The sequence below is a fragment of the Passer montanus genome, unplaced genomic scaffold (genome assembly GCF_014805655.1).
Source record: "Passer montanus isolate IOZ18808 unplaced genomic scaffold, ASM1480565v1 scaffold15, whole genome shotgun sequence".
In the NCBI taxonomy this organism is placed as follows: Eukaryota; Metazoa; Chordata; class Aves; order Passeriformes; family Passeridae; genus Passer; species Passer montanus.
The window spans coordinates 10,302,231-10,317,600 of NW_024362051.1; the positions used below are offsets into that span (position 1 = coordinate 10,302,231).

The 15,370-nt window shown below is 43.8% G+C and overlaps 1 protein-coding gene across 16 annotated transcripts in view; it reads left to right on the top strand.

The window, feature by feature from the left end:
• SGCD (sarcoglycan delta) overlaps nucleotides 1-15,370 on the top strand; it is a 307,378-nt gene that overhangs the window by 187,053 nt on the left and 104,955 nt on the right. For 13 of the 16 annotated variants that reach the window (XM_039701182.1, XM_039701183.1, XM_039701174.1 and 10 more), the window contains one exon: nucleotides 2,260-2,445. In XM_039701182.1, the coding sequence (XP_039557116.1) occupies nucleotides 2,260-2,445 (186 nt within the window). The remainder of the gene's footprint in view (nucleotides 1-2,259; nucleotides 2,446-15,370) is intronic. The other 3 variants (XM_039701186.1, XM_039701187.1, XM_039701188.1) reach the window with 1 other exon arrangement.

Genomic DNA, 15,370 nt, shown 5'->3' on the forward strand with positions numbered 1-15,370 from the left:
AAGCCCTTTCCCTTTAAATGTTGACCTTTGGAAGGCATGTTTCTTTTCCAATTTTTGTATTTGTTTCAGTATTATCTTTTCTCCACTGTTACAGAATTAAGTGGTCAGTCCTAATATTTTCATGAAGAAGAAATGAAAAATCCTATTAAGCAGCAGCAGCCTTTCCTCTTAGTTCAGTAATTGAAAGGAGGGAGGTGTCACCAGCAAGTGCAGCCAGTGGATATTCTTTCAAAGCAGTATTTTTGTCTGGTGCCTTAATTCTTTTCAATGTTTGAGCCAGGAAAAGTTGCCAAAATTTAAATTATGACTAGCATACTTGTCCCTCCCACACAGTACAGATTATTGATAGTGGATATAGCTGGTTCCATAGGTAGTAGCCTTGCAGACTTTCTTATTCTGCTCATTTGTTTAACACACCTCAGCACTCTCTGTCTGTCATCCTGTCTTCTCTCTCTGAAGAACTACAGACATGAGCAATTTTTTGGTAGTATTTACATTTGTGGGGGGGAACACTAGCTAGAAACTAAATATTGCTTAAGTGTGGCCGTGTGAGAGTTTGTATAGAAAGAACATGATACCTACAATTGCCATGCTATTTTCTTGTAATGAATTTATACTGTATTGCTAAGTCTTGCTCATCACACATGTTGTAGTACTTCAGTTGCTCTATCTCTGTTAGGGCAGCTGTGAGTTAAATATTTTATCAGAACTAGAGAAATTCTCAAAACTGTGTGGATGTATGGATGCAAGTTGCTCTTTGTGGTTGTGTTCTGTTGCTGTAAATTTTTTTGATGCTTGTAAAGTTTTGCCCCAGCTGGATATGCTATTTTTCTCCATCCTAGAAAGAACAAGTAAAGAAAAAAAAAGCAGTGACAGCAGCAAAGAGATGCAGTGAATAAACAAGTTTTGCAATAAAGCGGTATTTTTAGCTGGGTATTTCATATTGTTTCTCCTTGGTCAAACCTTTTCCATGGTTTGAGAGGGTTAGCAATGCAATTTATTCATTTTTCTCCAAGGGAGAGGCTGTATTTAATATGTGCTCTCCAGGATACCCTGTTAAAATATTAGGCAATAAAATCCTTGACTGTACAGTAGTTGCAGTTATAATTTCCCCCAGGTAGAAGAAACTCTGTAATTTATTGTTGTTCAAGTGTGTGGTTGTGGCAGTGTGAAAAGATCTGCTTTGCTCCAGCCCAGTGTGTTTGTTGTGTCCCAGCTGCCCTCCCTGAGCAGCATCTCATTCCTAAAACTGCCTCATTCCAGACATGCACATCACAGTCCCTCAGGGGAGCTCACACTGTTCCCTCCTGGGATGTAAATTTTGTAATTCTCTGCATACAAACATCAGTGCCAACCACCCTGAGGAAGACACTCGTAGTGTTGAATCCACAGTGCAAGAACATGTTTGGTGGCTTCCTATCTGTCTAGAGTCTAAAATGCAAAACATTCAGCAAACTCTGTGTTGCTAGAGATGATCTCCCCAATCTGTGCATCAAAATAAGCTGAAAATGTCAGAAATGATCCCTGGGGAAGCCTGAGAACGTGGCTTTCCTCAGCCTGAAAATGGAGGGTGAGAACATGAATTCCTTCCTTCCTTCCTTCCTTCCTTCCTTCCTTCCTTCCTTCCTTCCTTCCTTCCTTCCTTCCTTCCNCTCCGTCCCTCCCTCCCTCCCGTCATAATTGTTAGGGATGTGGCAGCTGGAGAACCTTTCTTCAGCTTCAATTTTTTAGGCAAGATTGGTGTGTAGGAAGGGGAAAGGCAAACCACCCCCCTTTGCCTTGTTTGTCTTTGGTTGGAAGGAATGATTTTACCTGAGATATTTTATTTTTTTTTTAACTAAACCTCTGAGAAGTCATATTGCATGTTCCAAACAAACTGCTGAACTCAACTGCTTTTACCAAATGCATGCAGAATTTTCCCCTCAGGATCCTTGGAGGCCCTGGAGTGCCTGCCTTGCAAAACTTGGGGCAGTGAGCAGAGTCACTCCAGAGTGATTTCCATAGGATACCTTCAGACAGAGTGCTTACGTGTATTTATAAGTGCATTCATACACATTTAACACATCAGATTCTCTCTTGGTCTCTTACTGCGCACACCAGGCAGAAGGAAAAATAACCAAGCTTTCCAAAGAGCTGCTGCCCAGCTGGTAAACCCTGAAAAAACCCAGACCCTCCAAGAGGCACAGACAGAAGCAGTTTTTATCACTGGCTCTCTCCTGGCCCTGAATACACGTGGTTGTCTCTTTGTGATCATTTCAGATGCCTCAGGAACAGTACCCGCAGCGGAGCACCATGCAGACCTCGGAAGGACCCCAGGTATACAAAGTGGGGATTTATGGCTGGAGGAAGAGGTGCCTCTATTTCTTTGTGCTGCTCCTAATGATTTTAATCCTGGTGAACCTTGCTATGACCATCTGGATTCTGAAGGTTATGAACTTCACAATTGTAAGTAGGGGTTACCCTGGAAGGTCTGGGGAAGATGAGGGAGGGTGTTGGTCTTTCTTCTGAGCATGACTTCAGATACAGCTTCAATCATGGGGTGTTTCGTTGCCATGGACAGTCCTTTTATAGAGAGGAACAAATTTACACAATGATCCTCTCTTTCTACTGGACATTGCCAAGCTGAGGAATCAGCTCAGCACTGCAAATCACGTTCCTCTTGTCTGCTGTATATGTATATGTACATGTATTTATGTAAACAATACATCCCCAGTTTTCAATTATAAAGTGTTTTAAAATTAATGAAATTGGTTATTTTGAGCTTGGATGTGGAATGGGTTTGAGCTTTTGTCTTAGACTTTTTCTGCTTTTCTCTGTGACCAGGAAGACAAGAACCTTGATTTGTTTTTTTTTCTTTGGGAAAATCCATGTTGATGTAGTTCTGGAAGCTTCATGAAATAAAATAAAATTTACGGGGTATCTCCCTGTCTGTGGTCCTTAGGTGGAGCATGTCCTTATCCTGGTATTGCTGTGCTTGGTGCCCATCAGTCCCAGCAGCTCCCCCTTGCTGCACAGACTCCCTGGCCAGGGTTAGCTTTCCACTTCCAGGGCTGGTGAGCCTTTATGTATGGCACATCCTTGTTTTTCACTAGATAATTTGACCAGGCAGAGTGAAAATAAAGTTATCAGTCACCTCTTCTTCAAAGTAGTCATTGCCATCTTGTTCAGGTGAGATTATTCATTTTAAGATGTTTGAGTCTTTAGGAGAAGCCAAGTATGAGGTTTTAATCCTGGTTTTACTTCCCAAGGGAGCTGTAAAGCTACACTTTATATCCTAGACAACTTTCAAGGACCTTCCCAGCCAGGCTCTGATACGAGCAGCATGTTTGAAGTCTTTTTGGCATTTCTTCCTCTGCTTTGGTCTTGTGCAGTCCCAAACAGCTGTGGCCAGCATTATGTCATTAATGGGCCATGAGAAGTTGAATAAACAACCTCTGGCTTCCTGTACCCAGCAGATAAAATGCTGTGTCAGGGGAATGTGCAGTGTTCATTTTCTCTAACCAGGTTGCTGTCAAGGTGTGCAGAAGATTGCAGTGCCTGTGTGCATAGGGGGCAGGCAATTATAAAGCAGTAATCTACAAAAAGCTCCTGTGAGCGGGCAAAGAGTGGCCAAAGTGGAGCAATTAATGCTTAACCAGAGTTGTGGTTTAATCTGGTGAAATGGATGCTGTTTTGATACCCATTTCATGCTGAACTAGGGTCTTTAGATTAATGGAGTTAAGAAATAGGTGTTTCTGAGGTGGTGGAGGAGTTGATCATTCAATATACAGGCAGTGCTGTGGGTATGAACCTGAGAACAAAATAAAAAGATTTCAAATGATCACTTTTCAGGAATGCACTTTTCTAATAACATAATTCAATCCCATGCTTTTTTGCTAATTGGTGGTGGTCAGTCAGCTCCCTACAGATTGCCTGGGAGGTCAGGTGAACATCTGTGCTCTTTCTCCATCCCTGCCCTCTCATGATGCACTGCATTTTGCAGGCCAGGTGCTGAAGTGCCACATTCTAGGGATGTGTGCAGAAACCTCCCATTTCCAGCAGCTCTGTCCCCTCCACTAGGACACAGAATGGCTTTTGGAGGCATGCACTGATCTTCAGTTTCTTGTCTGATTCTGTTTCCTTACTTGCCCTCGGATTACTGGGGATTATTCCAGGGGAAAGTGTATTTGTGTATGGCTTAGTTAATTCATATCTACTAATGCCAGTGGATGATGAACAGCATTTGGTGATAAAAACACAGGTGGTGCTACTGAGTCCTGCAGTGGGAGCAGCTTTATGGTTGTAGGCATGGCCACACTAGTCAGGGTGAGTGTTTCTGGCACAGCCAGTTGGAAATAAATACAAGAACTGGGCATGTAAAATGTGAGTCTTGCCCCAGTATGCACCCATTCATCTCCTGATCTCCTGCTGCTCCTGCAGCCTCGCCAGCTGCTTTGGATCCTGCTCTGCAATCCCTCCTGCACCATTCCCTGAGGCTGAGAAAACCACTTGGCTAAGTGAGTTTTTAGAGGCAGACTTTTATCTCTAAATAACAAACATGGGAAAATTATCAAATGAACAGATGCAAATATGGAAAAATCTTTCATTTGTTCCTGTTCTGATAAGAGGAGCTGAGAGTCCTTCTGGAGCAGAGGAGTGATCTGAGTAGTCAGTGAGCAATAGCTGTTTAACAGGTCTGAGTTACCCCAGTGCTTGCAGAGCAGAAAGGAGAGGAAGGTTTGTGTTTCTGTTCTTCTGGAAAATGTCATATTTCTAGCATCTTCCTACCCCTGAGCTCTCCTTCCAGAACCTGAGTCTGTTCAACTCCACAGAACAGTCCTGGCGCTTACCAGAATTTAATGATGCTCATTATAGCCAATAAGTGCTCACAGTATTTTAATGAGCACAGCAAACCTGCTCAGGAAAACTCAGGGGTGTTTTAAATGCTGATAGTGGGGAGTGGAGAGTGGAGAAGGAGGAAGGAGATGAAGCAAGACAATCTCAGGATAAAAAACCTCATGATTGCTGTAGCAGTATCCATCCTCTCTGCTGCCTTGTCCAGCCTCCCTTTCTCTGCCCTGTGCCTGTCCTCCTGCCTTGTGCTCCTGGAGACAAATCCTGTGAAAACGAGCCATAAACTTCTAATCAGTGACTTTTTACAAGCAAACATCACTAATTTTTTTCTAGGTTTTGCTTTTATTTTTTTAATTAAATGCATAAGCAAATGTATGTGTGTCTATTGCCTCTTACCCAGGGCTGTCAAAGCAGTGTCACACCTCTGTGGGGACAGCTGGTCACTGTCTGCTCTGTCCTCTGGCACAATCATTCATTTCTCATGTACTGTTTGATACTCTCTATGTTTTAAATGCTTTTATCAGGCACAGGCTGTATGAAAAACAGGCCTAGAGGGGACCTCAAATGTCACCTGCCTGTCCCACGGCTGGTTCCCATGGCCAGGTCCATTTGCTGTGCTCATTTACATCAGGGCTGAGCTGCTCTGGGCAGGCTGCTGCCTCTAAACCTTGCTTGGATTTTTAAGGCAAACCACAGAATGAATCTGGACCAAAGCCACCCATTTGGGTGAAAACCAAATGTACCCTGAAGGTGGCCTAACCTAATGGAGGTAGAAACCACCATCCAGCACTCAACTTTCCAGTGATACTCAGATACAGAGTGCCCTGCTTCATTCAGATCTTGGCTGGTATTAAGTCTGTGGTTTGCACATACTGGGCTGGAGGAAGTGGTGTTACTGCCTGTGGGTTGTGTGAACCACTCAGTCTGCAGGTCCCAAACAGACACAGCTGCATCCTGCAGTGACACCAAGGTGGCAGAGGGCTCACCAGCAGCTGGGGAAGCCTGCAGCTGTGGTGGGCTCAGCCTCCAGCTGTGCTGCTCACAATGTCCAACTGTGCTGCTCTGAATCTCCAGCTGTGCTGCTCTAAACCTCCAGCTGTGCCAGGCTCAACCTTGAGCTGCACAGAGCTTGGCTGAGGTGGGCGCAGCCCCTGCATGGGTTTGTAGGTCCCAACTTAATTATAAAGCTGGAATGAGAGCTCTTAACCTTCTCTTTCTGGTCCACCTGCATGAGCAGCCAGTGATGCAGCTCTTCAGCAGCAGCATGGCCTGTGACTGTGCATATCAGCACATGGATATTTTATGCTGCACACCAGTGATGTGCTGGGGATCTGTATTTCACCTATTACTAGTGAGTTTAAAGCATTTTTTGAAAAGCTTCCTGTAGTATTAGTTTCTGAATATTACAAGAAAAAATGTGCTTACATAAACACAGTAAACCAATATCCTTATTTTAAGCAGTCCGAAGCTAGAAAGCTCTGATAATGGGCAATGACAGTGCACTGACCTCTTTCCACAAGGCTAGCACACAATGCCTGGTATTTTAAATGGTGTTAGGAGTCTGGAGCACAATGCATTAGTACCCCTTTATAGCCTGTTAGGCAGCAGGCAGAGCTTTAAACAGGAGAGATGAGGGCTGTGTCCTGTTGAGGCTGCATTTAAATGTCAAACACCCACCTACTTGTCTGCCCATCAAACCATATAGGAGCTTTTACTTTTTCTTTGCCCTTCACCGTGTTTCTATCCACAGCTCCTGTTGCTTGTTATGGATTGTATTTTATTGGGGCAGGAGCTGTTTGCATATGTAGTGTTAAATACTGACAGTCTCTACTAGACTTTAAACTGTAATAAATAGAAAAGAATAATATTTTGCCCCAGTCAGTTGAAATTCCTGGAGAACTGTCTTCTAAGAATCATCCAAAGTAAAGGCTTCAGATTAGTTTTGTAAATAAAATATTCTGCAACTTGGTATTCAGGAGTGCCTCCATGAGCCAAACTTAACATGTTCCTCCAGACTGGGAGAGCACCATCCCTGGAGGTGTTTACAGATGTGCAGCTGTGCTAGTTAGGGACAGGGTTCAGGGTGGACTTGGCAGTGTTGGGTTAGTGGTTGGACTCAGTGATCTTACAGGTCTTTTCTGACCTAAATAATTCTGTGACTGCATGTGCTGTGTCCAGGCCTGTGCAGGCTGCTTGTGCCACCTGTGTGTGCAGCTCCAAGGGGATGCAGGGTGGGATGGGCAGGCAGTGGCCCCCTCCTTCCACCTTCCACGGGGCACAGAGAGGGGGATCTTCCCCTCCTGGCCCAGTCAGGCTCAGCCCGGGGGTCCCTGACCACAGCCCTGCCACCTGTGGCTTCTCCTTCCAAAACCACACGAGGTTTGCACCCTTTAGCATGAAGTTCAGCCATATTTTATTATTGTAATTGAACAGGAACAAATTACTTCAATTGTTCAGATTTTCCCCTTTTTTTGCCTCAGGCTGCATTCATAGCTGAAGGGGTCTTGTTTAGCAACTTTGAATGAAATGTTGGCAATTTAGAGGGACAAAATGCTGCTGTGGATGGCACAAATGCTAAATATCATTATTATCTTGCTTTCTTTATTAAAAGTTGCTAGGAAAAATGAGCTTTTAAAATTTTGTTATGAGCAGTTATTTCCAATACAATTACTCCCTCTTGTGTGTAAACTACCTGCCACATTTCAATTACAGGAAAACAGTGGGGTAATAACACAGCAGTAAAGATGGATTAGAGTTAGGAAAGCTCATTGCCCTAGCTGGCAGGATTCTTCTATTAATGATTTAAAGGAATAGACTTTGTTCTGATTTTTTAAAATTTTTAAATCAGAGATTGGCTCAGAAGAAAATGACTGTTTTGTTTATGTTCCCTTTTTGTGATTTCTCTGGGGTCTCTTAGGTGCAATGGCAAGGCCAACATGGGAAGGAACTCTGATCAGCTTTTCAGCTTCTGCTGGTGCAGCTGTAATCAGTCAGCTGAAATTGGCTGGAGTTAGAATTAATATTACTATATCCTTATTAAGGAAAGAGTGAAGTTCTTTTCTCTCCCGCTCCCCCTTGCACACACACACACACATTACAGAATTGTGCACTTTCCCATCCTAATTCATGTTGCTCTTTCTGTAGAACAAGTAATTGTTCTGAGACTGCATTCACAGCCCAAGAGCTTTGTGTATTTCCCTCCTTTCCTCATTCACATGGACTGCATCTTCTGATATAAAGATGTTAATCTTGCAGTGGCCTGACAACACCAGCAGTGCTGTGAGTGATTGTACTATTAAGTGAAGAAGTTCCTATGGGTGAAATCCTTCCTGGCAGGAATTTAGCAGGAATCTTGGCACTGACATCAGTGGATCAAGCTCTTCAGTGTAATGCTTTTTATTTGCAGTTTTCTTTACAGCAACTTCTAATTTCTTTCCTCTAGATTGAGGATGAAGTGTGCTATGCTTTTCTTTTACTCTTTTTTAGACACTCAAATTTCATTCCTGGAGGGTTTTAGTTTGTTCATGAAAAGCAGCTGGGATTACTTATCTTTTTTTAAGATACATATAATACTTTTTGCTTTCACTCATTTGGAGTTTAGAATAATATAGTCAGTTTAAATAGGATATTGTGTGAAGCTGTTGAAAGTTTGCCCCTTCATTGCTGCATCCTCCAGGGCATCAAGGATTTGGTAGTGGTGACTTGTTGAGTTAAAGTGCATCAGTTTCTTCTAGTATTACACCTTTGAAACACTGGTCTCTCATAATATTTCATTTTTATTATCTTAATAACCACATTTTCTCAGCCAGTACAAGCACATAAGGCTTTCTTCATCCTTGTTACCAAAAAGTGATGAAAGGTCCCCATATTTTAACTCGCTGTGTCTACTCTCTGCTGAACTATTGAGTTTCTAGAGGCCTGCCATGGCATTGGATATGCTGACAGATTATGCAGTGGGAGCAAAAGGAATAGTGAAATATTAAGTGTTCTACTCGTGCCACTAACCCAAGCTGCATGTGCTGCACTGCATCACTTAGGTAACTCTCTGGGTTTTTTGTTTGACAATTGCTCAAGGCAGTCTGTGGTATACAGAGTATTAGGATGGCAGATGGCCCTTTGCCCTCACATATTTTGTGTTTGGTTTCACTAGTTTCACAGGTTTATGTGACTGTGCTTCCATCTTGATCAACAGGATTCCAGCTCTCAGTTCTCAGATGTTTCTGAGCCACTGCTCATACTCAAGTCATCTGAACATAACTATGCATCCAGGAGAAACAAATATCTCAAACAGATTTAGTTACTGCATTTTTCAGAGGCAGAACAAAGAAGTTTTATTTATTGGTACCTCTACTGTGAAAGAAGCTGCTGCATAAATTCTGTACTTACCACTCGCCAGGAGTGAAAGATTGTAAGTTATAAATGTCCCCACAGCAGAGGAATGTTTTATTGGTGCTGTTTTCCTACTGGACACCAGAGAATTTAGCCCTGACATGCAGATACTCCAGGAAACATCCCTTGGTTATGAGTACTTCTGATTTGGAGGATACTCAGCAATGCCCATCTCCTCACACCTGCAGTTCAGTGCACGTGTGCAGGCAAACCATCATCTGCCAGACTTGCTGTGTGGGCCATGCTGAGACTCAATAACTGGTCTTGTGTGTATCCACAGCAGGAAAATACCTGATTGCATTAAAAATACATGATGGCATTGTTTGCTGTCTCCAAGAACAGAGGGATACAAATAAATGGGGAAGGGAGGAGAGTGGCAGGGATTTGGGCAGTTTGCAATGGGAGGTTGATCATTTGGTTTTTGGAATAACCCTTCATTTCCAGGCATTTCTTCATTTCTCCATTTGCATTTCATTTCTGCCTGTGAGGAGAGAGGGCCCTGTCTGCTGGTGCCCCAGGTCTCTGCTGTGATGGGGGGAGCTCGATGGGAAGGGTTAACAGCCCAGGAGGAGCTGCTCAGTGTGAGGTGGAACAGCAAGGAGGGCATGGGTGGGCTGTGCAGGGAGTGAGTCATAAACTCTTGATCCCAGATCCTCCCTCCTGCCACCTCCCTCCAGAGGAGATTGTTCTCAGCTTCTTTCATCTGAGGAAATAAGATATTTCATATTAGCATTCATCTCAGTGCCAACAAAAGATCTTCAGACTAGCAGTTCTGAAGCAGAGAGAGATTTGTCTCTTAGAGAACATGTAAAAGGTATTATTATAAATGTGCAAAAGAACAAAAACAAGCTCGCTGCTAAAATGTCGATAATCAGTGAGTCCTCTGAATAGCTTACAACCTGATCCTTCCTCATATTCTCACAGTGCAGGAGCAGAAATTATTTAATTTGGGAATCCACACAGAAATGACATGCCATGCTGAGCCATAGAGTCAGTTTGCTGCTGCTACTTCTCTTGTTCCTTGAGTTCTTCTTTTTCTTTTTAAGCTTCTCAACATCCCTCCTGAACTCTCTGCACAGCAGAGAGCAATGGCCTTCCAGGCTTTCAAAACCTAGCAGCCACTGCTGGAACAAAAATACAGTTCCTCTGAAGCACCTGTTCTGCATGGCTGCCTTCAGGCTGAGGTGCTGCTTGGAGCAGCCTCCTTCCTCTTGTCCTGGCACTGCAAAGCCATCAGCTTTTCAGAAAATCTTTCTTGGCATTCTGAGCCCCTGCTGTTGGAGCATAACCATGGAAAGGGAAGGGAGGTGGCTTTCTCTTAGAACTGTAAATGGCTGAGGAAAGTCTGAAACGCTGAGGAGCAGAAATCTTCCTGTGCTTTGGGTGAAGCTGGGTCCTGCCTGCTCAGTGGGATGAGCTTGTGTTGGCTGAACAAAAAGTAAAAGAGAAGTGCCCTAATCTTCCCAAAGTTGTGCATTTACTTTATTTACCTTCTGCAAGTGTCTTCTGCTGTGATGACTGAGGGGTTTGAGGCCAGAGCTGCAGCCCTGTGCTGTGCAGAGTCTGTCTGTCCCCTCATGCAGGGGGGGAAATATTATCCCTGTATTAGCTCTTCTCCACTCCCATGCCTCATTTGATAGATGCTTTTAAAATATGTGCTGCCATTTCCTGTGCCTGTTCTTCCAGAGCTCTGCAGTGGAGATGAGCTTGAATATATCACTGGAATTCATCATAGCTTGAGTTTAGTTCTGGCCATTTCCACTTCAATTGCATCTTCCCCTGAACCTGTCCTGCCTCCGCTGCCATGGCCAACAGCAAGATGGACTGAGGTAATTATTTGTATTTTGGCCTGTTTCTGAGGGACTGCACTCCAGTGCACTTGCATGAAGGACAGCCTGTTAGCACGGAAATGATGTGGTTGCAGCCAGACTTAGAGAAGAGGAATAGATTCACACAGGTAATTCAGCCTTAACCTCTTGAGTTCTCATTACTTTGCGTCCACCCAGTGCTACTGCCCACCTCTTTCCTTTCCAAATGAGATCCAGTAACTAAAGCAGAAATTATGGCAATTTTCTATATGAAATTTGTGATTATTTGCATTTAATTAAAGGCTTCTCTTGGGAAAATGAAGGGCAGCTTAACCTCAGAGAAGCCTCTACATCTCCAGTAATTGCTTCTAATTGAAGTGCTTTGAGTTCCCATCCCACCACAAGAAAAGGAAAAAAAAAAGCCTCAAACCTGAAAAGTTCACTCCCACACACAGGGTCCCTGAAAATTATTTTATCCTTGTGCAATTAAGGTGAGTGAGGGTCCTCACAAATGATTCTTCAGTGTGGGCTAACCAGCTAAAATTAAAGTTTCATTACTGCAAAGGCTGGTTTGTGGTGTGCTGATGAGAAATCCAAGGCACAGCCCATACTCCTGAGCTGCTGTGCTGACAGGCATAGATGCAGGGGTGCAGGTGCACATCTTTTGCCGAAGTGCTCCTGGTGGTTTCTGCTTTTGTACAGGTTTTTTTGACTTCCAGTAGTATTTTGCTTATTATTGGCTGAACCTTTTTGGCTCAGTGTGTCCTGTGAAGCACAGGAGAGGGGTTTTCTCAGCTGGAGGTGTGCAGAGCTAATCAGCAGGAGAGCTTCTGGGCTTGGGAACATCTTGGACATTTCCCTGCATCTCCACCCATGTGAGCCTTAGTTTTTGATGCTGCAAAAAGTGTATCCTTCTCATGCCAGCTCCATCCCCTGGTCATCCTGGCACATGGAGTGTGTCCCTAGAGCAGGGGTGGCATTTTATAAACCACCCATCGCTGGCACAGGCATTTGGAACCAGCCCTGCCCTGCCCAGGGGCTGTGGTGCCCAGGTCAGTGGGACTGGGGGCTGTGGGGTGCCTGAGGGTCCCCTGTCTGGGGAGAGGAGTGTGTCACCTCATGGTAAAGCCACCACCTCCACTCAAGCAGCACTTCCATCTGCTTAATTACAGCTATCAGTATTTCCATACAGCTGCTGGCAGTGATGTCTCTGCTTGCACCCTTTGGTGCTGTTAAATCCCTCCTTGTGTTGTGGGTCTGAAAACAGGCCTGCCATAAATCAAAGTTTATATGTTGTAGCAGCAGGCATGGCCATTTTCTGCTGTTTATTCTTTCCACTGAAGACACCAAAGATGAGAAGCTTGGGAGTGTTCTGCTTTCCTGTGTTCTCACCTTGTTCATTAACATCTGGTATCACACCAGTCAGCAGGAATGTGCATCTGATTTCTGCTCTTTATCTTCCCTGAGGTTCTCTTTAATATACACTGAAACACAGAAAATCTCTAGATGGACTGAAATCTTTTAGAGTGGCCTCTGAGGTGGCCATGGGTGAATTGTCAGAAATGGAAGCATCGTTGTCTTTTTTTCCTGAAGTTGCAGCTGCAGGTAAACACATGAAAACATTTGTGACCTGCCCCTGCTAACTTGGAAAAGTGCACCTCTTCTTGTGAAGAATAGGAAAAAAAATGTTTTAATTCTTTATGCAGAGTCCTGAAGTACTTGTATTTCGTGTAGGTGCAAGTCATATAGACGTGTGTAGGTGCTGATTTTGATTCAGGTTATTTAACAGGGTGGTATTGTTTCTGACAACAAATATTAATCTTTCAAAACAAGACATTAGAGAATTTTGTTCCAGGAAACAAGGAAATCAAATGCCTTTTATAGTCTTTATTTTCTCTACTATAGTAAAAAGGGAATTCCTGCTAGTTACATATTTGTGCTAGTTGCACAAACCACTTCTGAATCAAGCACTTATTTACAGGGAGATGTCATCAGCAGAGGCTGATGGAAGGCTTGCAGCAATGCCTTGAGCCTTGTGAAGGGGAGGAAATTCAGCCTGAGCAGCTGATGGCTGAGTTGTGGAAATAGCAGGTGGATTTACAGAAAACTGCTTTGTCTAGAAGGGAGAACAATTCACTTCACCAGCAGGTATAGATTGAAAGGCAAATTTCATCTTTATTTGAAGTTTCCTATTGACCAAAGATATTTGTCTTTGTTGGTGTGATAAAGGATTCAGCCTTGTGCTTTGCCCAAGAAGCAGGCTGGATGTTAGAAAGCTGATGTGTAATTCCTTTCTTCTTCCCAGTGGAGCTACATTTACTGCCATTACACCTTTCTTCTAATAGGAAGCTTTTGTGCAGAACAGTTTGCCTTGTCAGTCCTTTTTATATTGAGCTGAGAATGAGGAGCTTTTACATATTCAGGGCTGAAATAACAATTCTCTGTACAGGAAGGCTGAGGCCAGTAAAGACCCTGTTGTTCTTGCCATGTCAGGAGCTGGGGCATCCTTGGCACTTTTCCCACCACCACTGGGGTCACTTTCCATCCTCCCAGCTGCCAGCCAGGGCAGCTCATAACAAATTTGCACTCACCAAAATGGCATTGAGAGATTTCCCTACAGGAGTAATCTGCACAAGGGAACAGCTTTTCAACTTGAGAGCAGAAATCTGTGCTGTAGGTGGGGTCAGAACCCGGGGTGGGAAGGCAGTTAATTCCAGTTTTGCTTGCAAATTATGCTAAACAGACATGGAGTGGCCGGTCAGTTGTTGCATGACTCGGTTCTCCTCTTGCAGGGATGTAAATGAGTGGCATCAAGTTGGGGTTGCACAGTTAGAAGTGAGGAAAGAACAGACTGGCAGCATAGAGCTCCAGAAGGCAACTGCAAAGGACAGGGATTTAAACTTTGAAATATGGACAGTGTCTGGGCAATTGCAAAGAAGTGTCTGTCCTGGTTTGGGGGTTTTTTGGAATTACTTTTCCCCCCACACAGGCAATAGAAGAGCCTATTGCTTTGGTTTGGTAATAATCTGCAGGGTGACACGTTAAATGGGTTTCACTCACCTACGAAGTTTGTCAGTTTAAAACAAATACATAGATACGGTGTGGATTTATGCAGTACAGAACATATACAAGGACCCAAGAGAGCTCTGCAGACAGAAATAGCTGGAAAAAAATAATACAAATCCATACTCTGAAGTCTTGCAGAAACAGGCTTCCAGTTTTGGAAACATGGCATAGGAGCCTGGACATGGTGGACAGTTACATCCCTGTAAATGAGAGCAAACTAATTAGTTGTGCTCATTTCTCTTTCCTTTTCTTCATTGCATGTTTTCCTGTTCTTGAAATGAATCCATCCATTAAGAAATGTGAAGTTAAATGGCTGAACTCTCTGCTCAGTCACAATTCTCCTTGATGCTCGTGTTGGAGGCGCTGGCTGAAATGCTCACTGAGAGCCAGTGGAGAGATGAGATCCATGGTGGGGAAATGACCACCATCCATCCAAAATGTTTTCAGCAGCAGCACTGGGAAGGGAATACACTGGTGCAATCTGTAGCTCTTGTTTCTGTTTTAAAGGTCTCTAATGAGCCATGTGTGCACTGCATTTCACCCTGGGAAATCCCACTGAAATCTGGCACTCGCGTTTCATTTCTTACACTGCTATATTTAGGGCAGAAAGCAGATCTCCCAGCGTGGCTCCTTCTGGCTTCTAGAAACCCTGCAAAGTGTCTTAGTAATATACACTAATTGCTTACCAAAGCTGCCAGCTCCCTGTGAAAATCCTTTCAAAAGATGGGAAGTGGAAGCAGAGCAGTTGCCTGCAGTTTCTGCAGGCACGTGGCAGTATCCAGTTGTGTCTGTGCCATGGGGTTGAGGGACAGATGACCTTGATGGACATGATGTTTTCTTCATTACTGAGGGCTCACACTCAAACACTGTGCCTCTCCCTTTTTCATTCTGTGGATGAGGAGTCCAATCAGAGGTGTCTCCATTGAGTTTTAATGAGTGAATTAGATATTTCTTACACCTGCAGTCAGTGGCAGTCTCAGAACATACATATTCCCTTCCTCTGATGTATTTATTTTTAATAAGTTCCCATCTTTCTTGACCTTAGTTCCACTAAAAGTCATTCACAGCCATGCCAAGTCAGGCATTCAACATCATCTTGTTATAATCAAAGGAATGGACCTCTGTGTTCAATAAAATCTCTTTCCTGTGCTGAGGCCTGCCAGCCCAGCTGTCCCCAGATTTCTGCAGTTGAAGTGAGAGGGTGGTCCATGCCTTGTGTTAAAGAAATCTGGTGCCATGCATGTTTTGCTGTTGTGGGTAGGAGGGAGAAGCAA